Source organism: Heloderma suspectum, chromosome 12 (assembly GCF_057233095.1).
Source record: "Heloderma suspectum isolate Gila_16-S chromosome 12, 16-S_ref, whole genome shotgun sequence".
Classification (NCBI taxonomy): Eukaryota; Metazoa; Chordata; class Lepidosauria; order Squamata; family Helodermatidae; genus Heloderma; species Heloderma suspectum.
This window is the reverse complement of record NC_139469.1, coordinates 6,309,804-6,335,960: the sequence shown is the minus strand read 5'-3', so window position 1 is coordinate 6,335,960 and position 26,157 is coordinate 6,309,804. Positions and strand designations below refer to the sequence as shown.

The window sequence follows — 26,157 nt, the reverse complement described above, 5'->3', positions numbered from 1 at the left end:
CTACCTGGAACGCATTTAATTTATTGTCTGTCACCGGGCCATTGTCTTCGTTGACTATCCGGTCCATCTGCCAAGCTAACACAAGGTTCCGGAGCCTTCCCACCAAATATGACTGATTATCCAGAAATGGGTTCCTCCTTGCACTTGCTTTGGAGGCAGGGCTATGTAAATGGCTTTGTGCTTGGTTCTCTTCAGTGGGAAGAGCCTCACTCCCTCAATTCCACTTTGTTGGGGTTTGTCTTTTTAAAAAATTGTTTTAACTCTTTTAACCTGTTGTTTTATTCTTTTACCATGTTGTTCACTGCTCCGAAATCTTCTGATGTGGAGTGGTATATAAATATTGTAAATAAATAAATAAATTCTAGTCCTGCCTGCTTTGAAGCAACAAGGGCGTTTGTGGAGCTCTGATTTATGTCGAGTCTTCCTCACTTATCCTCGAAGCCATCTTCTTTTTTTAGCCATCCCAAACTTACAGTGCCTTCCTACCAAAATGTGAATTCATGAACGGATTCATATGAGTTCGCCACTACTTCATTACCAGTAGGCCATCATCTCTGGGACTCAGTTAGGACATGGGTGTTCCTGTCTGTATTCCTCTCTGTATTCTTTGTGTTCCTCTCTGTATTCTCTTAGGACCGGTTTGTCATCCACATCACGGACCTGCTGGCTGTCTCCATGATGCTCAGCATCACTGCCCAGGTGAAGGAAGCTGGGATTGCATGGGACAAAGGAGAGAAAAAGAGTAAGCATCCTTGTAACCAGGTTTGCCTCTGAAAATAGGGCGAGGGAGAGATTCTCTCCAGTGCTTGCAAGAGATTTCTTCCAGTTTGTGCTCTAGAATCGAAGGAGCCTGTGTAGGAGATGGTAATGGGTCCTAGTTCGCCCAACCCAAATTCTGTCGCTTGGACTACAACACCCATCACCTGGCTGTGGGTGATGGGCATTATAGTCCAAACCATCTGGGGGTGCCAGGTTGGGGAAGCTTGCTTTTCTTTTTATATGGGATTCACAAGATGGCGAATTGGGGCCTGGAACCTGATGGTGTTGATTCTGACTTCTTTTGCCTTCCCAGACCTGGAGGTGCTGCGTGCCTTCCAGAACCAAATTGCAGCAATTCAGCGAGATGCCGTCTGGTGGCTGCACACGGTGGTTCCCTCCATCACGAAACTGGCTCCCAAAGACTACGTTCACTGGTAGGCAGCAGAGCTGAATGGGGCTGAGGGCCTGAGCTAGAGATGTTGCTCTGTTTCCTTGGGCATGGGTTGTAGCTCAGTACTACAGCCTGTACTTTGCATGTAGAAGGTCCCTGCGTTCGATCCCCAGCATCTCCAGGCAGGGCTGGGAAAGACCTCTGTCCAAAACCTTGGAGAGCTCCTTTCAGTAGACGACACTGACCTCAGTTCAGACTAGTGGTCAGAGTTTATATAAAGCACCTTCCGATGTTCTTTCGCTGACAAAATGGGGAGTGAAAACAAGTTTATAATTCACTTATGGCATTACTACAGAATGTGGAGATGGCCACTTCCCTAGATGTCTTTAAAAAGGGAATAGGCAAACTCAAGGAAGAGAAGGAGGGTCTCTCAAGGGCTATTAGTCACGACGTCTAGGTGTGGGACTTCCTTGTCCAGAGGCCACTGAACACCAGCTGCTGGAGATGGCAGGTTATTTATTTAGTGACCTGGTTTGCACATCACAGCAGCATTTGGCGGCAAATTGTGGGTTAATGAACCTACAGTTTGTTCTTCGGTTAACTTGAGGTTGTTTAACCAATGAACAACCCGTGGTGTCTGGGTTCGGCTGTCACACTAATAAGCTACGAACAGGGTGTTCGTAGGTTGTTTCTGCAGAAGCACAGCATGCGTCCGCACAAATTGTGGGTTAATTAACCCACGATTTGCCATCGAATGTCACTGTGATGTGCAAACAGCCCCAGTGTTTTCATCCTTCTCCTCAGCTAAACATATGGTAATACGTCATAAAAAGAAACACCATCAAATAAGGGCAGGTAAGCAAGCCTTCATGGTAATGGCAGCCACACTCTGGAATACTCCCACGTGTGGTCTGAGAGGCGCAAACGGTGGCAAACTTTAAATGCCTCTTGAAGACACACCTGTTTCCTCCGGCTTTCCCTGACATCTAACTGCACTACGCTCTCTTATTTTTGAACGTGTTTAATGTTTTTACATTGGTTTTCTATTGCATTTTATATATTTTTATGTAAACTACTTAGAGATTTTATGATATCAGGCAGTATATAAACAGTTTAAACAAATACAGGAGTAACAACTTGTCACGCTCACAATTAACCTTTGATACCGTCCCTTGTAAATTTCAGAAGATCTCTGATTCTTTGTGCAAGGCCACTTGAAATTGTGCCCTTTTAGCGACAGCTCTTGGCCTTCCCACCCAACAACTTCTGATACTTCATCCTCTTTGTGTGTGTGTGTGTGTTTTTAAACAGCCTCCACAAAGTGCTATTCACAGAGCAGCCGGAGACCTACTACAAATGGGACAACTGGCCCCCCGAGAGCGACCGCAAGTAAGCACGGCCCCCGACTTGAACCCAGAGCCCTACGAGAAGGGGGAGAGGGGGTGTAGCTTGCTTTGCTGATTGGTTGGACCTTGCCTTTCTGATACTGGAACCCAGAGCCCTACAAGTACCGGGACAGGGGGTGTAGCTTACGTTGCTGATTGGTTGGACCTTGCCTTTCTGATACTTGAACCTAGACCCCTACAAACACAGGGAGAGAGGGCGTAGCTTGCATTGCTGATTGGTTGGACCTTGCCTTTCTGATACTTGAACCCAGAGCCCTACGAGTACCGGGACAGGGGGTGTAGCTTACGTTGCTGATTGGTTGGATCTTGTCCTTCTGATACTCCCATTGGAGGATATCCCCACACCCCTGTACTGATTACCTAGGAGTCAGCCGCTTCACCACCCCCTCTCCTCCTCTTCCTCCAGCTTCTTCCTTCGCCTCTGCTCTGAAGTGCCGATCCTTGAAGACACACTCATGCGCATCCTTGTGATCGGGCTGTCGCGTGACCTTCCCCTTGGCCCCGCCGATGCCATGGAGCTCGCTGACCATCTGGTGAAACGGGCGGCAGCTGTGCAGGCGGATGGTAAAATTCTTGTGGATTGGCAGGGATGGACTGGGGTATTGTGTTCCCTCTCCCCACATAGGCATGGCTTGTATGTCCATTACTCCTCTGTCCTTGTTTTGGCATAATAGTAGTCTCCTTGGTACTTCTACCACCCTACAGCAAGGGTGCCTGTGAGATTTGCTTTCCGGAGCAGATCTAACTGCCCTAGCTGGACTGTCCCTTCTCTCTCCACTCGGGGGCCATCAAGCACCAGCTTGCCCTCTGGGAAAGCTTAGGAGGTGGGGGGGAAGGCAAAGATGGCCCCAGGCAGCCGCTTCTACTCCAGCTTGGCTGGCTTTGTTCTTAAAAATATGATTTAAATGTAATCATCATTCCCGCTATTTGCAAAGTTTAGGGCTGAGTGCCGATCATTATGTAGGTAAAACAGTACCACCCACATGCCAGAGGGAAGCATCAGCATGCTCGGGGGAATGCTGAGGTTTGCAGAAGTACAATAAATATTTAGCTGGCGGGGGGGCGGGGATACCTAAGGGGCACCCCCCCCTCCCAAATAGTCCAGTAGGCATGGAATGCTGATTGTCTTTTGGGGTTGGAAACTGAAAACCAGGATTGGGGGAATGGAATGGAGTATCTTGGGAGAGGTTATGGCTGGCTGGAACCCTGAATGGGAGCACTTCACACAGCAATGGTTTATGGCAGGTCCCACTTTTTGTATTCCGTAAGTGATGTGTGCCGCTTTGAGGATATAAATTGACTAAATGAATAAATCCCATCAATCTAAGAAAAAAATCTCACATTCCCCCCCCCCCAAAAAAAAAGGAAAGAGAGAGAGAAGTGGCTAGTCCTCATGGCTGCAAAGAATATCTAAAGAAGATTAAATCAATGTACTCAAGGCTTTGAGGTTAGATGGAGTCTGGGTGAGCTTATTAGTGGTCTCGAAGAAAATGGCCTCTTCCCTTTTTTTTTAAACCTCCCTTTCCACAGAGATTTTTCTCTGTTTTCCCACTCCTATTTTATTTATTTGTGTGTCTCACTTTTCTCCATGGAGCTCAAGAAAAGGTCCCTGGGCAGTTCCCCATCCAGGCTCTGACCAGACCCAGACCTGCTTATCTTCAGCAAGGTGGCTGCATTTTATGCCTTCAGGCTATGCCTTCTGCTAATCCCATGTGCCCCAACTTTTCCCCTCTGCTGAGTCTGCCCCGTTTTCAACTAGGGCCGTCTGCGAGTTTGCATATGAGAAATCAAATGTGTCCGTTTTTCCATGGGCTTTGCATAAACTGACAGCAAACAGTTGCCCCAGGCCGTAACCTGCACCTGTCTTCCTTTAGATCTAGAAGTCCTGAGAGTGGAGAGGATCCAACTCATTGACGCAGTCTTGAATCTGTGCACTTATCACCATCCAGAGAACATCCAGCTGCCTCCTGGGTAAAGTTTTCATGCGTGCAACTCTTCCCTGGGAAAAATAACCACAGTTGTTTTTTAATAGAAAATGCTGGGAAGTGAAATACTCTCTAACTTCATATACATACACATGCAAATATAATGAACTTCAAAGTTAAGAGTGTTTTTTTTATTTTAGTTACTTATTTGTGAAATTTATTATCCACTTTCCATTATAAAATAATCCCAAAGTGAGATTATTGTTGTTGTTAAACCCTGATCGTGTAATATTCTCGGTTCTGTTTGCTTTGAAGGTACCAGCCTCCAAATTTGGCCATTTCGACTCTCTATTGGAAAGCTTGGCCTCTTTTGCTGGTTGTAGCCGCGTTCAATCCTGAGAACATAGGTGAGTGTTACAGCAGGGGTGCTTTCCTTTGTACGCGGGGCAGGGTGGGGATTGCTGGATGCTCGGATGTGATTGTACTCTGTATTTCAGCCTTCCCCAACATGGTGCCCTTCAGATGTGTTGGACTGCAACCCACATCATCCCCTGGGATGCTTGGCTGGGGATAATGGGAGCTGTAGTCCGACACATTTGGAGGGCATCAGGTTGAGAAAGGCTGTTTCTGTTAAGCTACTGGGGAAAAGTGTGTCTCTGCATAGTGTATTACAGAGACAACTGTCCCAACTGCTGACTGATGCACTCAAGGCCTTCCCAATTCTTTTCTAACCCCAACCGCCCCCCTGCTTCCCACTTGTGTCTTAGGTCTCGCTGCCTGGGAAGAGTACCCCACGCTAAAGATGCTCATGGAAATGGTGATGACCAAGTAAGTAAGCTATTCCAGTCCATTCAGGGGCATTGAACCTCTTTTACCTGAGGGCTGAATTCAGTTTCGGGGAAGCTCTCAGAGATCCGCCTCTAGTAGTGGGTGGGGCCTAAGGCAAAAGGGGTGGGAGCAAAAAGACCAGCCTATTTTAGCGTCAACCTCTTACCGCCAGTAACTCAGCCTTAGGAGAGGCATTTCAACCTTTTAGAATGGGGGGCGGAAGCATGCAAAAGCCAGGAAACTACTAAACGATTGGCATTTGTGTGGGGAGGAAAGGAGGTGGAGCCAGGGGAAAGGAGATGGGACCATCTCGGGAACCCCAGAGGGTCACATTTGGCCCACGGGCCTGAGGTTCAACACCCCTGGTTCAAGGGAACTGTGGCCTACTCTCTCCATGTAGCGGACCTCTGATGCGGTACAGTGGATTGTATCATTTGGGGCTGCAGGTGGAGGTGCCACTTCTGAATCCACCCTTGCCTTAAAAGACAGCCCAACTCCCCAGTAAACTGACCAGTAGCACAGGGCGTGCCCTGTCACGTGGAAACTCGTGGGACAAGGCAGGCTAGAGGCACAGGACCCTGGAGAACTCCAATCGAGCCACTTGGGTCTGAAGTCCAAATGAGGGCTTTTAAGCTACTCAGCCCAGATTGCCACCTCTGCCCCTTTCCTGGGGCTTCAAGAGCCAGGCTTCTGGCACTTAACACAGAGTTGGCGGGACACTTCGAGGCTTCATCGCTTTGATCCCAGTGACAGGCTGAGTGTGAAGATTGCACTCCTGAGTTGCCTCCTTTGCAATGGTAAGTCGCGCTCTAAATTTTTAAGAAAAAAACTGCCGCCACTGCCCACTTTTTCTGTGCTTCTCAGCAATTACTCCTACCCTCCCTGCACCCTGACGGATGAAGAGACCCGCACAGAGATGATCAGCCGCGAGCTGCAGATCTCACAGCGGGAGAAGCAAGAAATCCTCGCCTTTGAGGGCCACCTGGCGGCCGCCTCCACCAAGCAGACCATTACTGAGAGCAGCAGCCTCTTGCTGTCTCAGCTGACCAGCCTGGATCCCCAGTGAGTAGCTCCATTGTTCTAGGATTGGGAATGGGCAGAATTCGGGGGAGGGAGACTTGAGGTGGAACAATGCGGAACTAGATCAGAGCTTTCAAAGCGGGGAGGAATAGAACCTGTGGGAGATCAGGTGAAATAGTACAGAGGAGTGAGATTGGGGGATACCCAAGTTGAGTTTCTCTCGAGAAGGGTGCTCCCTATCTTATTTCGCTTCTCAATGGAACTGATCTGGGGATGACAAAGAACCTGTGGGAGATCAGGTGAAATGGAACCCGTGGGAGAAATAGAAATAGAACCTGAAATAGAACCTGAAACCTGTGGGAGATCAGGTGAAATAGAACCTGTGGGAGATCAGGTGACATAGTATGGAGGAGTGAGAGATACCCAGGTTTAGTTTCTCTCGAGGAGGGTGCTCCCTATCTTATTTTGCGTCTCAGTAGAACTGATCTGGGGATGACGAAGAACCTGTGGGAGATCAGGTGAAATAGAACCTTGAAATAGAACCCGTTGGAGAAATAGAAATAGAACCCGTTGGAGAAATAGAAATAGAACCTGAAACCTGTGGGAGATCAGGAGAAATAGAACCTGTGGGAGATCAGGTGAAATAGAACCCGAAATAGAACCTGTGGGAGATCCGGTGACATAGTATGGAGGAGTGAGAGTGGGGGATACCCAGGTTGAGTTTCTCTTAAGGAGGGTGCTCCCTATCTTATGTCACTTCTCAGTGGAACTGATCTGGGGATGACGAAGAACCTGTGGGAGATCAAGTGAAATAGAACCTTGAAATAGAACCTGAAACCTGTGGGAGATCAGGTGAAATAGAACCTGTGGGAGATCCGGTGACATAGTATGGAGGAGTGAGAGTGGGGGATACCCAGGTTGGGTTTCTCTTAAGGAGGGTGCTCCCTATCTTATGTCGCTTCTCAGCGGAACTGATCTGGGGATGACGAAGGCGCCTTCTCCTCCTTTGCCAGGGGTCCTCCCCGCAGGCCGCCGCAGCCCGTCCTGGATCAGGTGAAGAGCCTCAACCAGTCCCTTCGCTTAGGACACCTCCTGTGCCGCAGCCGGCACCCCGACTTCCTGCTCAACATCATTCAGAGACAGGTGGGTGGCCCCGAGAGCTGGAAGGTGCTGCGGAGGAGGCGGAGGAATTCAAGGAGACCCCGAGGCCACTGCTTTATTTCATTCATCTGTTGCATTTCTGTACCGTCCTATTTGCCAAAGCTCTCTGGGTGGTTTACAGAGACTGAAAACCTTAAAAACACAATATTGTAACATAGCATTAAAACCATTTACATACATGCATACATATACTTACACACATACACATAATTTTAACAACCAGTAACAAATCTTAGGACCCGTAAAAACCTCTGTTGTACGCCATCAATGATCCATTATATTAACGAAATTTCTAAGCAATCTGCAAAAACAAGTCTTCATACAGAAGACACAATTAGAGAATTGCTTTTTGGAAAAGGGATGTTTTCAGTAGGTGCTGAAAACCCAGAAGGGCTGTGCCTGCCTAATCGGCAGTGGGAGGAAGTTCCAGAGCGTGGGTGCTATGACACTAAAGGCTGTATCTCAAGCTACGATGGATCAGACCTCAGAAATGTTGGCTGCTCAGGTTTTGCAGAGTTTGGTAGGGGTTCAAAACCTAGAAACTGGTCTCACCAGAGGTGACAGATGAAAGAAATGAGTGGTGTGCTACGGGCAATGCTGCTGCTGCTGTACCGCCTTCAGCTCTCTTAAAGGCCATTGCTTCCCTCCTGCCAGGGGCAGGGATCCTGGTTGTATGAAAGTTTGAGACCCGTGGAAGAAAGAAGGCACTGTCAGAGGAAGGGAGTCTTCCCCCACCTCGAAAAGTAGGATTGCTTTGCCCTTGCTGAGAGAATGCTGCATTCTCCTTCAGGTTAGCCGGTAGTGCAATCTGGTGCCCTCCAGAAGTTTTGGACGCCAACTCCCGTCAGCCTCAGCCAGCATGCCTGATGGCCAGGATTTACTGGAGTTGTAGTCCAGCGCATCTGGAGGGCGCCAGGTTGCTCACCACTGCAGTTGTGGGTTGCTCCTCCCACTGGCTTCAGGGGCGAGGCTATGCAAATGACTTTGCTTGGTCCCCTCCAGTGGGAGGAGCCTCCCCCAGCAGCAGGGCTTTCAGAGCGTTCCAGCAGCAGCCAGCTACCACGTTTGCTTACCTGGGAGCTTATCTGATCCTGACGAGGGGAGCTTCTGCCGACTTGTCTGCCCTGCGGAGGAGAGAGACAGATCCTGCTGCAAAGAGGAGCCAAACTTCGGGGCTCGTTCTGGCAGGGAGGCTTCCCACATGGCGGCATCTCGCTTTGAACTGGCAGAGGGGCCATCTCTCTGCACAGCAGACAAAACGAAAGCCACCAAACCATCAGATGAAGTGTAGCTTCCGCCGATAATCCTCTCCTCCCCCCCCCCCCCCGATTATCTTCCCCCTTCTCTTTAGGCTTCTTCCCAGTCAATGCCGTGGCTGGCAGACCTGGTTCAGTCTAGCGAGGGATCCTTGGACGTTCTTCCGGTGCAGTGCCTTTGCGAGTTCCTCCTGCATGATGCTGCTGACGAATCGGCCTCTGGTGAGGAGGAAGAAGAGGGAGAAAGTAAAGAGCAACGTGCTAAGAAACGGCAGGTAGGTGGATCTCGGGGGGGGGGGGGTCTGTTTCCCTTTTTATGAGGGTTTCATTCATGGGGAGCCACTGTTAAGAGGAAGGGCCTTTTCGGTGGTGCCCTCCCCCCGTCTGTGAAATGCCCTTCCGTCAGAGAAGCTCACCTGCCGGCAATTTTGCTGTCCTTTCAGTGCCAAGCAAAGACATTTGTTTCTTTTCTCTGGGTGTTCCAGCATGTTTTGTAACTAATTTTACTTATTTATGTATTTATTAATACTTGGATACTGCTTCATATAATATCTCTTAAGTGGTTTATATACAGGAGCATTCAAATCACTGCTAAAATACACTGTTAATAAACGATTAGAGCTACTACAAGAAAAATGAATGAATAAATGAAAGGAAACAAGAAAATGGAGGAGCATCATGATTATCTGTTACAGAACAGGAAGCCTGCGTAAATAAGTAGGTTTTCAGGAGGTGTTTAAAACACAGCATGTTTTCTGCCTGCCGAACTGCACTGAGGAGACTGTTCCAGAGGGTGGGCGCCGCTGTTGAGAAGCCCCCACTTTCTAGAGGTTATGTAGCAACATTCCACTGGACACAGAACTGCCATCAAGGCTTCCTTTGAAGATCTTGGGGGTTGGCTGGGTGCATAAAGGAGAAGGCGGTCTTTAGTTTTATGGGATTGCCCTGCTAGATTTTACTGGCTTTTATGGCTGCTGTTTCTATGCTTGTATGTTCCTTCCTTTTTAAAGCTTTTTATTGCACTTATCTTAGGAAGCAATCCTATGGCTCTTAGACAGCGTCTGAGGGGCCATAGGATATTTCAGGTTCCCAGCTCCGAGGTCAGAGACAGCGCTCGGACCTTGAAGCTGGGAATCGGAGCTCCGACTCCCCCTCCCCCACAACGGTGCAGAAAGAACCGCACCAGTTGCTCTCCAAGGTCAGGAACTCCACCTCAGAGGTTGAGGAAAGGGGGTGTTACAGTGGGCGGGGAGGAGAGGAGACTGGGGAGGCCAGGATACGAGCTCTCCTGAGGCCTCCACAGCCTCCTTCCCTCCCCCTCCGCAGCGCCCCAGCTAGATGGGCAAAAAATCCCGTCTAGTGAAAACGCAGAGCAGGAGGAGCGGGGAGGCAAAGACTGCTCTGCCTTTGATGACTGTAAGACCGTTCAAAGGCTTACAGTCATCGCGATAGGATTGCGCCCTTATTGACGGTATGTCATCCTGGGAATTTTATACTGAAGCGCGGCCCCCAAAGGACACAGATCTGCATCGATTCCACCCTTCCTCCCAAGATCCCAGGGAGGTGTCACTCAAAGATGGCCAGCGAGCTGCATGTGCTGAGCCAGGATCTGAACCCTGAATTCTTTTCTCCTAATCCAGCATTCTGTCCATGGCCCCATGCTGGCTGTCGGTGGTCCAGTGGCTGTGGAACCGTTGGAAGGAGCAGTGGTTCATAAATGGGGGGGGGGGGCAGGAGAAATGGGGGAGAGAAACGAGGATGGAAAAACACGTTTCCCCCGAATTCTTCACGTTTCCCCCCAAGCGTTTACATTCCTGCCCACGACGCCTTTCTCCACAGAGGCAGCAGAAGCAAAGGCAGCTGCTGGGCCGCCTCCAGGACCTGCTGCTGGGGCCCAAAGCTGACGAGCAGACCACGTGCGAGGTGCTCGACTACTTCCTCCGGCGCCTGAGTTCGTCACAGGTGGCCTCGCGGGTTCTGGCCATGAAGGTGAGACGGGGGTCCGGGACCGCATTGGCAGGCCGCGGTGGGCCTTGCGATGAGCAGGACCGCTTTACAGGGATATTTCCCCCCCTTTTTTTTTTTTTTTTTGCTGCTTCCATTTTTCTTCAGCTCTGAAAGATAGAGAGCTTGTTTGCCGCTGTCTGCCAGCCACAACACGGGATTCAAGTAAAAGAATAAAATCCAAATTCTTAAAGATTCTTTTTGTATTTCTGCAAGTCTTGGGGTTCCCTCAGCATGCCAATACCCCCCTCTTGTTTCTCAGTGGCCTGTTGGCACTTGCTACCGGAGTTTGCTATTGGGGGGGGGGGGGTACAGCTTAAAAGTGATACAGCTTAAAATATTTTGCTGTGGTCGGTGAGGCCTTTAAGCTGCCTGATGCTCTGATCTCCAGAGACATGAGATAAGAAAGCTGAGAAGCCCATTCTTAGAGAAGCGAGTCCTGAACCCTTAGTTCTCACAACGAGCAGATGGGGGTGGTAAGTTGTGTCTTGACTATACCATTTTCACATTGCACGTGGGCAATCATGTGGCTGCATGCTCTCCCATGTTAAAAAATACATCCCTGCATTTAGAAAAAATGTGAGGGGTTCTAGCCTACCCTTTGCCATAACATGCTAGCTTTCTACATGCAGGGAATTCCCTGCTCCCATTCAAATGTGCAGTGTTTGTGTCCCCCTGCAGTTTGCAGTGGTAGAGTCCAGACCCAGGTTTACCAGTTCATCTGCTGTTTGTGACGTCAGGTGCACGAGCTGTATCTGTTCCTCCTGCTGGCGCAACAGACAGCAAGCACAGCAGCCTGCAAGCTAGATTAGAAGCTTGGGGGCTTGGGGTGTTAGTATAAAAAGTGGGCTCAGCATTGCACCCAGCCGCCACGTTTTCCTCCCCCTGCAGGGCCTGTCCTTGGTGCTTTCGGAAGGCGGGCTCCGCGACCGGGAAGAGAAGGAACATCCCATGGAGGAAGACTCTGGTGACGCAGAGCTCCTGCACAGCTACCAGTGGCTGTTGAGAGACCTGCCAAAGCTGCCCTTGTTTGACAGCGTCAGGGCGACCACAGCTGTTGCGTTGCAGCAGGTAAGATCGCCGCAGGGGCGGGGTGGGGGGGACAGGGCACAAAGGACGTTTGCTGTTAGGAGGCAGATGTTCCGCTGTATATTACCTCCTCTGTCGGAGGCAATGTGCCTCGGTATGCCAGTTGCTGGGGAGCACGAGAGAGCAGACGGGGAGGAGTGCTGTTGCACTCCTGTCCTCCTTGTGGGCTTCCCGCTGGGGCAGCTGGTTGGCCGCTGCATGACCAGAATGCTGGACTAGAGAGGCCTTTGGTCTGATTCAGCACAGCTCTTCTTCTATTCTTAAGTGGCTTGTTCCTTTTAAAACATCGGTCTTGACCTTTAAAGACCTGAATGGTTTGGGACCGGGGTCCCTTGTGGTCTGCCTCCTGCCCTGTCAGCCTACCCACATGTGATGATCATCAGGGGAGGTCCTCTTCCATGTCGCTTGGCCATCTGAAGTGTAGCAGGTGGGGGCCAGGGGCCAGGGCCTTCTCAGTGGTGGCACTCAGGCTGTAGAATGTATTGCCCTGGAATCTCGAGTGATCTCCCCTCTCGCTGTCTTCTGGTATTAGATAAAAGCGATGCTTTTTAGCTGTGCTTTTAGGTAAAACCATTTGGAAAGTTGGTTGGTCCTGGTTTGGGTGTTTAGTTCTGTTAATCGCTGCAGTTCGATTTGTATTTTTTTATTGCTTAAGACCGTTTTAAGTCTTCTATCAGACTTAACTCCTTTGCTGAGGGAACTGCACTGGCTGCCTATTTGCTACCGGGCCAGGTCTAATGTTTTAGTACTAGTGTACAAAGCCCTAAACAACTTGGGACCAGGATACCTGAGAGAGTGCCATTGGAGGGCTTGCTCCTGGTGGTTCCACATGGACCTGTTGCCTGATTGGAGCTCACCTGGAGAAGAGCCTTCAGTGTGGTGGCCCTCTTCCTGTGGAACTCCCTGCCTTTGGAGGTTAGGCAGGCACCAACACTGTGTTGCTTCTGGCACCTCCTGAAAACAGCACTGCTCCAGGAGGCATGCCTTAATTGACCAGCCATGGTTTCTATTGGCATTCTGTTTTTTAACGAGCGTAATTTTAATATGGTGTTTTGATCTTTTCATTCTTTTATCTTTTGTGTTCACTGCTCCAAAATCTGTTTTAGATACAGAGCGGTATATAAAATTGTAAATAAAATGTAGCCACCTTGAAGGCCCCCTTTAACTGGGTATAAACAGTTACAAAAATTACGATAAGAAATGTAAATAGAAACTAGGCTACCTTGGGGCCGAGAGTTATAACGAATTTGCACCGATGGATGTTCGTCGACTGCTCTGTCATTCCAGGCCATTCACATGGAGACCGATCCTCAGACCATCAGTGCTTACTTGGTGTACCTTTCCCAGCATGCTCCCGTAGAGGACCAGGGACAGCACAACGACCTTGCTCTGGTGAGAGGGGCTTTAAACCACGGGTTGCAAACTGAAGCATTGTGTGTGTGTGTGGGTGGGGGGCTTTGGGGGGTCTCTTCGCTTACTCCCCAACTGTCTTCTTCATCCCGAGGTTTTCTGTAACGGGGGCTTTAAATAAGGCATACTGAGCTATTTGGAGGGGTGTTTAAAAAGACATACTTTTTGTACTTCTACGAACCTTGGGATTCCTCCAAGCCTGCTGACGCCTCCCTCTCAGGTGTGGGGAAGGCCGTTTTGGCTACATAAACAATGGCACTCCCGGCCTGAACATTGGAAACAGAGAGAATAATCAATCTTGTCTGTTGATTTGTCTAATCGTTTTTTTAAAGCCATCTAGGCTAGTGGCCAGCACCAATAGCGTGGCACTGAATTCCATGAGTTAATTAAACATGATATTAAGAAATCCTTCTCATTTCCTTTTTTGTGATCCTCAGCTAGGGATGTCCGTTCTGGAGAAATCCAGCCCTCCCGGAGCTCATGGCTTTCCCCCGCCACGCTTAACTCTCCCGCTCTCCTTGCTGGTGCCCGGCAGGGAGAAGAGGAGAGTTGTGCACAGCAGCGGTGGCGGCGGGAAGGGAAGGGAGCACCATGGCTTTCCTCTTTTCCTGCCGCCACCATGGAAAGGCGGAGAATCCACCAGCTGGCCCCACTCCCTGCAGACAGAGTCAGGCCAGCTGGCGGATGTCAGGTCGGAGTCTGCGGGACCGAGCTGGTGAAAGCAAGCCAGGTTCCGCCCCGCAAACAGATTCATCCCCATCCCCAGCCTTTTACTTCGCCAACATCATTGGGGGAGCCTGAGTCTTTGCACTGGTTCAGACTGTGCTCTAAGGTGAGGATGGGCGACTTGTGGAGTGTTGCTCCATCGCTCTCCTGGAGCCGACTGGGAGCTTAAGCGGAGAGCAGGGGGCACAACCTCCCAGCAGCCCTTCCTTCCGTGGCTGATGGCAGAGCCCAGAGTGCGCTCCCGTTCAGATCTCCAGCCCCAGGGTGACTGGCAGCCAGAGCCGAGCGTTTCTTCTTGCAGGGGCGTGGAACACAAACTCCCTGCAGCTCCTCCTTCTCTGGCTGATGAGTGGAGACATCTTTCTTTCATAGAACCATAGAAGAGTAGGGTTGGAAGGGACCTATGAGGCCAACCCCCTGCTCAATGCAGGAATCCAAGTCAGAGCATCCCTCACAAGTGGCTGTCCAGCCTCATCTTGAATGCCTCCAGTGCGGGAGAGCCCACCACCTCCCCAGGTCATGGGTTCCATTGTCGCATTGCTCTAACAGTCAAGACGTTTTTCCTGATGTTCAGCCAGAATCTGGCATCCTGTCACTTGAGCCCATGATTCCGTGTCCTGCGTTCTGGGCTGCTTGAGAAGAGATCCTGGCCTTCCTCTCTGGGACAGCCTTTCAAGTACTTGAAGAGCGCTATCATATCTTCCCTCAGTCTTCTCTTCTCAAGGCTAAACATGCGGAGTTCATCCGCCGACTCTGTTGTGCATACAGGTGCCCATTAGACGTGCGCAACCAGTTGTGCCAGCAGTTGCACAACAGGCTTGCGCAGCGGGGCGGGCTGTGTAACGGGTGCACGCAGTTGCGTAGCCGGTTGCACAACCAGAGTGCGAAGCGGCCCATGCACCCATGCCTGCACAAAGGGAACTTCAGTTGGACTCTTCCCTTGCGCGTAGTTCGGAACCTGGTTACCGCCAGCGCAGCGTCATCCCGCTAACAGAATGACACAGTTGGATGCTGCCCTCAACCATCCCTCTCTGATTCGGGACCAGACCCAGACCCCTTGCTTGAAGACCCCTTGTGACGCTCAGGCCGGTCCCCGCAGCCTGTCACTACCCAGGCCATTCACAGCCGACCTGTGTGTGCTTTCCCCTCGCAGGATGTGGCCCGGCTGATCGTGGAGCGCTCCACCATCATGTCCCACCTCTTCTCGAAGCTCTCCTCCTGTTCGGAGTCGGATGCCGTGCTGGTGGCGCTGCTGTCCGTCTTCTCACGCTACATCAGGCGCATGCGCCAGAGCAAAGAAGGCGAGGAGGTGTACAGCTGGGTGCGTGCCCTCTCCCATCGCCCCCTTCATTTTATTTTATTTTTACCCCGCCTTCTACGGCCAGCCCTCGCAAGGCAACTTAAGCCTAAAAACATTAAAAGCCATGCAGCAATGGAATAAGCAACATGTCATAAAAACAGCACCAGATTGGTTTTTTTTTTTTAATGTAGGGAGCCAGCAATAAAATCAATAAAAAAGTTTTCTGGAATACAAAAAGGGGGTTATGGTCCGCTTTAAGACCCTCTCCCCCCGGGGTGGGGGGTGAGAAGCAGAATCATTGCGAGAGGGCAATTCTTTTAAGCATGGCGCCACCACTTTTACTGTAGAACAGGGGTGTTGACCCTGTTCCAGCCTGAGTGCCGAATCCTGAGGCATTCCAGTGGCAAGCAGGGTCGAATGCCAAAGCACCAGCATAATTTAGCATCAAGCGCTTTCTGCCACTAACTGTTCTTAGGAGAGGCATTGCAACCTTTTAGAATGGGGGGGGGGGGGACTTGCAAAAGCCAGGAAACCACCAAACAGTTCGGCAGAGAAAGAGGGTGGGGCCAGGAGAAGGGTGTGTGGCTCTCTTGATAACCCTGGAGGGCCAGGTTTGGCCCACAGGCCTGAGGTTCAACACCCCTGTCATAGAATGTAACCTTTTCTTTGCTTACTGCTCCTTCTGTTTTCTCTCGCTGCCCTAGTCAGAGTCCCAAGATCAGGTGTTCCTCCGCTGGATCAGTGGAGAAACAGCGACAATGCACATCCTGGTTGTCCACGCCATGGTCATCCTGCTGACGCTTGGACCCCCTCAAGGTGAATGAGATGTTTGCAGTTAAAGGGAGCTACAGAGGTGGCGTTTCTATGAGCCATGGATACAGGGTATGCGTCTCCATCAAGCCTCCCCTGCCCTAGAAAAGGTGCTGAATGGGCATCAGTGGATTGATTTCTCTTTCATAAACCTCCTTGGTTGGCCTCAGAAAGGCAGCATAGAAATACAATAAATAAATATGCCTTACTGAGCCAAAGTTGATTTCCACGCCTTCGGGATCTCATAATGAATGTATGTGAAAATTCTACAGTAGGGGCGTATGTATTGCACAAAAGAAAACCCACGGAATGCAGTAGTGAGTGCAGAGTTCAGCTTCCAGAAACACTATTTTCTCTCTTCTGTTTTTTGCTTATAATTAAACACGTTTCTAGACCACATGGATATAAAGGCTGGCATCAAACCTATGCCTGGGGAAATCTGAGAAGCCAAAGGTGTGGCTATATATAATTTCCAGTGGGTAGGACTGGGGTGTCCTGCATGGCTTCTTGCTCCTCCACATGACTCTCGGAAACTGATTCAGTGACTCAGACTTGCCTGATTTGCATAATGAATATAGATCGCAAGATTCGGCAGGGTGCTTTGCCACAAAGTTGGGCTGAGCGGGGCTCAGACTTGTGACACCTACATCACGGGTAGTGATAAACAGCTTGGTACCTGCGGGGAGGGGGTGATGGCTTTTAGTTTCCTCAAAATCAGTGGAGGTTGGTGGCTGCAGTGTCAGTGGGGCTGTGAATGCGCGCCAGGTTTGAGTCAGAACCAGTCAGAATTCTAAAGGAGCCATCTCAGGCGCAAAAGCTCCTTTAGAGTTCTGGCTGAAACCCGGAGCGGCTTCACCACCCCGCTGGCACCGGCCCCGCCAGCCTCCACTGCTTAAAAAGGGCTGAAGAATTGAGGGAATCTTGTAAATCTTATATAAAAAGCAGGGCAAGGTTCTAAACCAGCTCTCCACCATTTGGTGTGCTGCAGGTCCTCAATCCGCTGCATTATAGGAGGTGAGCATTTATGCTTCTAGCACTGTAATATCGGCCTTTTAGCTGTCAAAGGACCATTTGTTTATTTCCATGAAGCAGGTAAATAGTTTAAAAGAGCTTGTACATCAATGGATGTTAAAGACTGTTGCAGTTCAAAATTTATCCGTATAAAAACCTCCTCCCTAAAGAAGCAAGTACTGGACATTGCCAAAGCATATGTTTAAAAGAAGCATGAGCTGTATTGCACCACCAGAAATTAGCCAAATTAGATAATCCCTCATTAAAGAGACGTTGCAGTGTCCAGCAGACAGAAAACATACGTCTTTGCTGAATAAGATGCCACTTAAGATCCATAGATGCAACAGGTAGAAGCCAAAGCGACAATCTGCTGATGAGGCATTTTGCAGTGGTGCCCGCAGCAGTTTCCCAAATTCCCAAACGTGGGTGCAAAAAGGTTGGGGACCCCTGGTTTAGCAGATGTGTAAGAGACAAACGGAATAATTTTCCAAATGTTTCCTCTAAAGCTGGGGATGGTGACTTTTACACCTTGCTGGACATCTGGTTCCCAGAGAAGAAGCCCCTGCCCACAGCTTTCCTGGTGGACACCTCCGAGGAGGCCCTGCTCCTCCCCGACTGGCTGAAGCTGCGCATGATCCGCTCGGAGGTGCCTCGGCTGGTGGATGCCGGTGAGCATATCGCAGGGGTGGGGGTGGGAACGCATGTGCATCCTGCACCTCGTAGTCTGGAACCTACCCTACCTCACAGGGCTGTTGTGAAGTTATAATGGAGAGGATGAGGATCTTGTACTCCGCCTTGGAGGAAAAGGCAGGATAGAAACGTAATAAATAATAAAGCCGTTTGGAAACGGAAGCATGTGATGGTAAGAAGAGCTGTGCTGGATGAGATCAATGGCTTATCAAGTCCAGCGTTCCATTCCCACAGTGGCCAACCAGCTGCCTGTGAGGCGCCCACAAGCAGGACAGGAGTGCCACAGCACCCTCCCACCCACGTTTCCCCCAGCTGGTATCTAGAGGCACACTGCCTCTGGTCCTGGAGGCAATATGCAGCCATCATGACCTAGTAGCCATTGATAGCCTCATGAAAAATATGCAACAAAATCAATCCCATAAAGGGGAGAGCTTTTCTTAAAAGTCAGTCTGCTGTGGCACTTCCGTAGGGTGTCAGGTTGGCTGCTATGTATCTCAGTGTTTGTTGTTGCTCTTGTCGTTAAGGTTTCCATCCCCTTCCCCAGTTTTATCAGCACAGCAACCCTGTGAATTAGGTTCGGCTGAGAGAGGACGATTGGGCCAAGATCCTGTGGAGAGTTTCATGGCTGAATGTGGGCACTTGAACCCGCATCTCTCCAGTCCTAATGATCAGGAATATATTTCCTGATATAAGAGAGCCAGTGTGGTGTAGCAGCTAGAGTATTGGACTTAGGGATGGTGGAGAAATTTGAGACTGATTAAAATGAGCTCGGATTTCTAAGAATCCGACCTGCGGAATCTGCTGCCGAGCAACCCCCTCAGGCCCTGCGGAGTCCGTGGACTTTCGGATGATTTTTTTTACTTTCCCGAAATTTACGCATATGAATCCATAGAAAAATACGCAAGTTTCTGCTGAGGAAACGTAGAATGGAATAGGGGACAATACACTAAATGTTACGTAAGTAAATTATGTAAATACTTAACGTAAATACTTGCGTAAATATTTACGTAATTATTTCCGTATTTTTCCACATGACGAAAAAAAAGATTCGCATCCGTCTGGGCGGATGACGGGACGAAAGGCACCTGACAGTCTGCAAAACACAGACGGAGCGGATTTTACACAGTCCGTACATCCCTAGCTGGACTGGGACTCAGGAGATCTGGGTTCTAGTCCCCACTTGGCCGTGAAGCGCCCTGGGTGTTGTTGGGCCACTCACTGGCTCTCGCCCTAACCCACCTCACAGGGCTGTTGTGAGGATGAAACCGAGTGGAGGTGGACTATGTAAGCTGCCGTGGGCTCCTTGCAAGAGGAGAAAAGGCTCGATAAAAATAAAACAATAATAAATAAAATAACCAAAGAGGTTCAGGATTAAAGGGAAATGCCTGTTGATTTTCATTTTGGTTTTTGCAGCCCTTTTCATCGCAGAGAGACACTTCCGCAGTTTTTCTTTCACAGTGGATGCAGCGCCCCTTGTTGAGGAAGTGCCATGTCTGTGTGACAACGCTCTTCCGGGGGCTCGTGGGGGTGCGTTTGGGAATTTCTGATTTAGATGTTTGCCCTTGCCCCCACCTCGGTGAAAGAGTGGGATTAATATGAAAATCAATACAATCTGCCTGTGTGGTCTGCAAAGAGCTGGAAGCTCTGGGGGTGTTTGACTCTGGGGGTGTTTCCTTTCAGCGCTGCAGGACCTCGAGCCTCAGCAGTTGCTCCTCTTCGTCCAGTCCTTTGGCATCCCCGTCTCCAGCATGAGTAAACTCCTGCAGTACCTGGATCAGGCCGTGTCCCACGACCCTCAGACGCTGGAGCAGAACATCATGGACAAGAGTAAGGGAGCCCGGCACTGGAAGGGCTCCCCCAAGACCCCCTGCTCCTCAAAGTCTACCTTGTAGGGCATGGTCAGGTCTGTCGGTGGGTGGGTCGCGATTCTGCAGGAGCACTGGGGAAAAAAGCAGAGAACGTTGGACTGGCAGCAGCGTTCAGCTTCCTCAGCTTTTCTGCCTTGTTTTGTTTTTTAAAAACAAGTTCCTAGCCCTTATGGCTGTGAAGATACATTTGGAGGAGGAGCTAAAGATAGGGGGCAGGGCTGCAATGCCCTGGAGACCTCATTTCCCACCCCCACCCCGCATAATGCAAAATGAGAGAGATAGCAAACGTTCTTAAAGGAATTCTGGGAATAGGCTCAATTTACATAATCCACACTGGTTGCAGAATTCATCCTTGATGCAGAACTTGAGTAGGCCTGGGAGTCTTGGAATGTTACAATGGAGTACAGACGCAGTACCCTGCCTATGTGTCTGTGGGCCTGTTACGATGTATGGAGCAGGGGAGGGGGACCTCTTTCAGCCGAAGGGCCAAATTCCATTTTGGAGAAGCTCTCGTGGGCTGCACTTCCTTGGTGGGTGGGGCCAAAGGCAAAAGTGGGTGGGGCCAGTACACCAAAGCTGCCAGTATGTTTTGGCTTCAAGCTCTTCCTGCCAGTAACTCAGCCTTAGGAGAGCCATTTCAGCCTTTCAGCATGGGGAAGGAACAATGCAAAAGCTAGGAAACCACCGAGCGGTTGGCGGACAAGGGAAGCATATTGTATCCGCCGGGGGAATGCTGGGGGGCCAGATTTGGCCCACGGGCCTGAGGTTACCCACCCCTAGTATCGAGCCTCCCATTTCATCCCCCAGACACAAAATGAGCTGCTACTCTCCTACCTGGGGAAACAGACTGTGTATGTTAAGTCATTTTCAGAACCCTTGGCACTGTACACCCCTCCCGAGTCATCAGAACACAAGAAGAGCCAGGCTGGGTCAGACCAAGGGTCCATCTAGTCCAGCATTCTGTTCACACAGTGGCCAGCCAGCTGTCGACCAGGAACCCACAAGCAGGGCAGGAGTGCAACAGCACCCTCCCGCCCATGTTCCCCAGCAACTGGTGTACGTAGGCTCACTGCCTCTGGTACTGGAGGTAGCACATAGCCATCAGGACTAGTAGCCGTTGATAGCCTTTTCCTCCAGGAATTTGTCCAACCCCCTGTTAAAGCCATCCAAACTGGTGGCCATCACGACATCCTGTGGTAGCGAACGGCATAGTTTGACTCTGCGCTGTGTGAAGAAGCCCTCCCTTTTCTCTGTCCTGAATCTCCCACCAGTCAGCTTCATGGGATGACCCCTTTGGGTTCTGGTATTATATGAGAGAGAGAGAGAGAGAAATGGCTCCCTCTCCATTTTCTCTGCCTGAGGCATGATTTTGTAGAGTCCATTCAAGCCTTTTTAAGGGGAGCCCAGACCAGAGCAAAGGCTCGGTCTCTTCCCCCGTCTCGCCTTCCGGAGTCCAAGCTGGCTCATCCTCCAGAGCCGAGAGAGAGAGGCTCAGTTGCTGCTCTGCTCTGGCAGATGATGCACAGAGTTCAGCACTCAGCCTGCTGTGTTGTGCCTGGGTAGGGGAAGTGTTGCCGCACCGCGCCCATCCCAGCTGAGGCATGCTCTGTGGGGGCGCTTGCATATTCCCTGCCAACTTTCTGGGCCTTCCTAGCAAGGCGGCCTGGCAACAGGAAAAGCCTTAGTATAGATCAGCCTTCCCCAGCCTAGCGTCCTCCAGATGTGTTGGACTACAACTCCCATCATCCCCAGCCAGCTTGCTGGGAGCAGTGGGAGTTGTAGTCCAATACATCTGGAGGATGTCACGTTGTGAAAGCTGGCATAGATCTTTTGCCGGACTTCCCACTAAGACAAGAATGGCTCAGAGCTTGACTTCTTAACTCCGGTTGGATGATCTTGACCCAGCTTAACCAATCTGTCGACACATCTGGTTACATCGTTGCCCTCCCGCTCACCTCCTTGTTTTCTTCCAGATTACATGGCCCACCTCGTGGAGGTCCAGCACGAGAGAGGAGCTACCGGCGGGCAGACCTTCCACTCCCTTCTCACTGCCTCCCTGCCATCTCGCCGGGGTACGGTAGTCTGGGCCTTTGCTTCTCCTTCAGGAAACAGAGTTGGCCTGCCTCTTCTCCTTTCTGCTTTCTAGTCCCACCCCATGGCCAACCAACCAACCAACCTTGTATCTAGAAAACTAGCATGTCAAGGGAGGATGCCAAGTGAGAAACCTTCTCCATGACATGCTAGCTCTTCACAGGCAGGGAGGGCTGTTTGTTATTGTTGATTTATTGTAATATCTCTGCCATGCCCCTTTCAGAAGACTCAAGATGGCTCACAAAACATGTAACCCAATACATAAAAAAGGCTACAGTAAACCGACAGGTAATAAAACCAACGATTAGACAGTACCAAACAAGCGGGACAGCGGCAGAAAAAATAATAGCCAGCTCAAGCTAAGTGCAGTCCTTACAATGTCAGACTAGGACTAGAGAGACCCGAATTCAAATCCTGGCTCAGCTGCTAAGCTCGCTCAGCTCGCTCAGTGACCTTGGGCCAGTCAGTCTTTCAGCCTAATCCGCTTCACAGGATGGCTGCGAGGAGCAAGCAGGATGGGGGACAGGAGCCTGTGTAGTGCTCCAAGTTCTTGGGAGGAAGGATGGGCTAGAAACTAAATAAAAGATAAAGTAAAAATAACCCAACCACCTCCCAGGTCAAAAGAATCTCCTGAACAGCAGTGTTGTGACCTGGCATCTAAAAGTGAGCGGAGAGTGAACGTGTTTCTCTCAGGCAAACCAGTCTCAGAGCCTGGGAGCTACCACCAAAAAGACTCCCTTGCTAGCAAACTCCAGATGGTGGCGGAAGGGCCTCATCTGAGAAGCTCGATGTGCATGTGGGTCCATAGGGGTGGAGGTAGTTTGTGGCATGGGTGGGGGAGCATTCACATATACAAACTCCCCCTCCCCTTGCATTTGAGAGTGGCACAGTCCGGCAGTAGCTCTCTGACATGGTTCTTCGGTCTATGAAGGTCAGCCCACAAAATTCTCTCTGCACTCCCTTAAAATTGTGCTGAGTGGATGAGAGATGGACTCGACGAACCCCAGTCTCTGGGAGCAGCCCCATTCACAAGATTTCTGTCTTCTCTCATCAGACAGCGATGAGGCTCAGCGGTCCAAAAGCAGCCTCGATGCGCCACAAGGACAGGGCCGGATCAGGGCTTTGGCCCAAATCCGAGTTCTTGGTCCAGAGGATGACTTGGCGGGGATCCTTCTTCAGGTACTGACCCTAATTATAGACAAACACACACACGTAAGAACATAAGAAGAGCTGGGCTGGATCAGACCAAGGGTCCGTCTAGTCCAGCATTCTGTTCACACAGTGGCCAACCAGCTGTTGACCGGGAACCCACAAGCAGGACAGGAGTGCCACAGCACCCTCCCACCCATGTTCCTCAGCAGCTGGTGCACATAGGTAGACTGCCTCTGATGCTGGAGGTAGCACATAGCCATCAGGACTAGCAGCCACGGATAGCCTTCTCCTCCAGGAATTTATCCAACCTCCTTTTAAAGCCATCCAAACTGGGGGCCATCCCTACACGCTGTGGTAGCGAATTCCACAGTTGTAAGTGTAAGAACTATCTACATCTAGGTTGGTTTGTGCATCTCTCTCCCCTTCTCTCTGGTGGAAGTTACAGGCAGTCTCTACTGCAAAGTTTGCAGCCGCCCTGGCTGAAGGAGGTTCCTCTGTCCCTGGAAGACTCCTTGGTCCCAGTTTTAAAAAGAACCAGGGAATATTAACCTTGCGAATGGAGTTGACCCACTGTGTAATTTGAGAAACAGGCATTTGGAATTCAAACAATAAAATAATGTTTGACAGCTGCTAGACATGCAACTGTTTTAACACTGGAGGTTCAGCTAGGCACCTTTTTGAGCCATTCCAGTTTGAACAAATCCATCCCTGTCCACTTGCTTTTGCAGCTGAGGAGGAACGAATCAGATGTATGCTCCCCTGAATGCTTTATGTTATGGTTAAAAGTGAGAAATGGGGGCTGATCCTTTTGCACTGAGTACACCTGACACCGACTACCCTCTCTGATGCTTCTCTTTTCACGCCCTGGCCAGCTCTTTCCACTGACACCAGATCCCCGGTGGCAGAACTCGAACCCACGGCCCCTCGCCCTGGCCCTGCAGCAGGCGCTGGGACAGGAGCTGGCCCAGCTCCGCCAAGGCAACGCCCCTGTGCCAGGGACGGCAGCACAGCTTTTGCAGGCAGTGGCAGCGTTGCTGAACTCCCCGCACGGTGGGGCCCTAGTGATGGCGATGCACCGGAACCACGTGGTGTCTTGTCCGCTCATGCGTCTGCTGTGCCGGTATCAGGTGAGAGCGTTGATGGGAGTCTCATCTGGGCAGGGGGGCATCCATCAGTGAAGTTTTTTGGGGGGGTAACTGGAGTTTATGGGCCACAGCCTCTCGGTTTTGTGACGTATAGGGCTCAACCGCAACACCAGGCTTGCGTGGGGGTATGACACGGGGGTTGTTGGCTAGTTCTCAGTCCAGTCGAACCAAACTCCAGTGCATGGTCAAACCCAAGCCTGCAATAAAGATAAGGGAATAAGAAATGATGATAATGATGATTCTGTAAACCGCCCAGAGAGCTTTGGCTATGGGGCAGTATAGAAATGCAATAAATAATAAATAAAAATAATAAATAATGATTTAATATTTTAATCAAAAGACCGGAAAAAGGGTCATATCATCCTCAAATACAATAAAAACCAAAGAGAGTACTGTTGTAAAACATGTTAAAAGGCAGTAAAAGACCAACTAACCAGCTAAAATGCCCAAGGCCAAAAGGTTTGAACCTGTTGCAGAAAAGATAGCGAAGCTGGTGCCAGTTTGCACTTCTCCGGCGAGGGAGTTCCACCAGCAGGTTGCCGTAACAGAGAAGGCGCTTCCCCTTGTTCACACATAACGTGCGGAAGGCTCGCTGAGTGTCCTTCCATCAGAGACGCGTTGCTCCAGCGGAGGGGGAAACTCCAAAGGCTTTGCAGGGTCTGCTGAGCAATGGTGGGTGCTTTGGGCCAGCTGACAGACGGCTCAAGCAACCTCGAGGCCGCCCCCCGAGCCACAGAGTTTGATCTGTCAGGCTTACTGCAGAAGCGGAAACTGAGCGCCAGCCGTGCAGGACTTAAAGCGCAGGAGCACGACAACGGGGGTGGGGCTGGTTCAAGGCCCCTCCTGGCCCCTTAGGAGTGGCGTTTTAAGCGCTTTCGGTTGCTCTTTCTGGCTTGTCTGCTGGCTCTGTGTTCTGCCTCTAATCTCCCCTCCTTCTCCTCCTCCTCCTCCAGCGCTGCGTTCCCCAGGAGGCGACCTTCTCCTCACTGTTCTTCAAAGTCCTCATGCAGATGCTGCAGTGGCTGGAGAATCCAGCCGTGGAGGATGGGCCTCTCCGGACTCAGCTCAAGTCCTTTGCTGTTCAGTATTCATCCAGACACAGGATCAATGACGGTAAGAAGGAGCGGCTCAGGGTGCTTGAAGGGCCTGGGAGAAGGGGTCAGAAGACCTTGAGACTGCAGGCTGCACAGGGGCAGAGACCTTTCTTTTGTCTTGCATCCGCCTGTAAAGTGGCCTGGCCCAACCTGGCAATCTTCGGGGTCTTGGGCTGCAACCCCCATCACCCCGGCCAGCATACTCAGCCACAGAGCATGGCCCCTCCGTGACTCTTTTTCCCCTTTCTTTTCTTTCCCCCTTCTGAACGGCAGTTCGAGGCGGGTTCCTGCACCTTGCAGAAGCCCTGGCTTTCCGCCGCGATGCCGACGTCATCGGCTCCACCATCTGCGCCATTATCACCACTGTGAAGTCCGGCGAAAAGTACAACGTGGAACCGGAGCTGGTCAGCAAAGGTAGGCCCATTCCCTTGACAGTCCTCCTACGGCAGTGGTGGTGGTCAGTGGGCCAAACCTGGCCCAGCGGGAGTGCCACTCCAGCCCTCGGGGTTCCCCAGACAGCCACGCCCCTTCCTCCAGCTCCACCCCTTCCCCCAACCTGGCTTTTCCGCATTTTCCCCCCACTGTGAAAGGTTGAAATGGCTCCACTAAAGCTTGTTGTTGTTGTTGTTCAGTCGTTCAGTCGTGTCCGACTCTTCGTGACCCCATGGACCATAGCACGCCAGGCCTTCCTGTCCTGCGCTCTCTCCCGGAGCATGCTCAAGTTCATATTCATTGCATCCGTGATGCTATCTAGCCATCTCATCCTCTGCCGTCCCCTTCTCCTTTTGCCTTCAGTCTTTCCCAGCATCAGGGTCTTTTCCAGGGAGTTTTCTCTTCGCATTAGGTGGCCAAAATATTGGAGCTTCAGCTTCATTATCTGTCCTTCCAATGAGCACTCAGGGTTGATTTCCTTTAGGATGGACTGATTTGACCTCCTTGCAGTCCAGGGGACTCGTAAGAGTCTTCTCCAGCACCACAGTTCGAAAGCATCAATTCTTCGGCGCTCAGCCTTCCTTATAGT

General features: G+C 50.7%; 1 protein-coding gene across 1 annotated transcript in view; it reads left to right on the top strand.

The window, feature by feature from the left end:
- Positions 1-26,157, top strand: part of INTS1 (integrator complex subunit 1) — a 66,160-nt gene that overhangs the window by 11,857 nt on the left and 28,146 nt on the right. The window contains exons 11-32 of the mRNA XM_084818205.1: positions 634-742; positions 1,073-1,193; positions 2,462-2,539; positions 2,963-3,120; positions 4,431-4,527; positions 4,797-4,888; positions 5,249-5,309; positions 6,174-6,371; positions 7,343-7,472; positions 8,842-9,021; positions 10,586-10,735; positions 11,642-11,821; positions 13,127-13,231; positions 15,129-15,296; positions 15,980-16,091; positions 17,603-17,764; positions 19,467-19,613; positions 21,628-21,726; positions 22,800-22,924; positions 23,770-24,024; positions 24,996-25,155; positions 25,410-25,550. Of these exons, the coding sequence (XP_084674331.1) occupies positions 634-742; positions 1,073-1,193; positions 2,462-2,539; positions 2,963-3,120; positions 4,431-4,527; positions 4,797-4,888; positions 5,249-5,309; positions 6,174-6,371; positions 7,343-7,472; positions 8,842-9,021; positions 10,586-10,735; positions 11,642-11,821; positions 13,127-13,231; positions 15,129-15,296; positions 15,980-16,091; positions 17,603-17,764; positions 19,467-19,613; positions 21,628-21,726; positions 22,800-22,924; positions 23,770-24,024; positions 24,996-25,155; positions 25,410-25,550 (3,028 nt within the window). The remainder of the gene's footprint in view (positions 1-633; positions 743-1,072; positions 1,194-2,461; positions 2,540-2,962; positions 3,121-4,430; positions 4,528-4,796; positions 4,889-5,248; positions 5,310-6,173; positions 6,372-7,342; positions 7,473-8,841; positions 9,022-10,585; positions 10,736-11,641; positions 11,822-13,126; positions 13,232-15,128; positions 15,297-15,979; positions 16,092-17,602; positions 17,765-19,466; positions 19,614-21,627; positions 21,727-22,799; positions 22,925-23,769; positions 24,025-24,995; positions 25,156-25,409; positions 25,551-26,157) is intronic.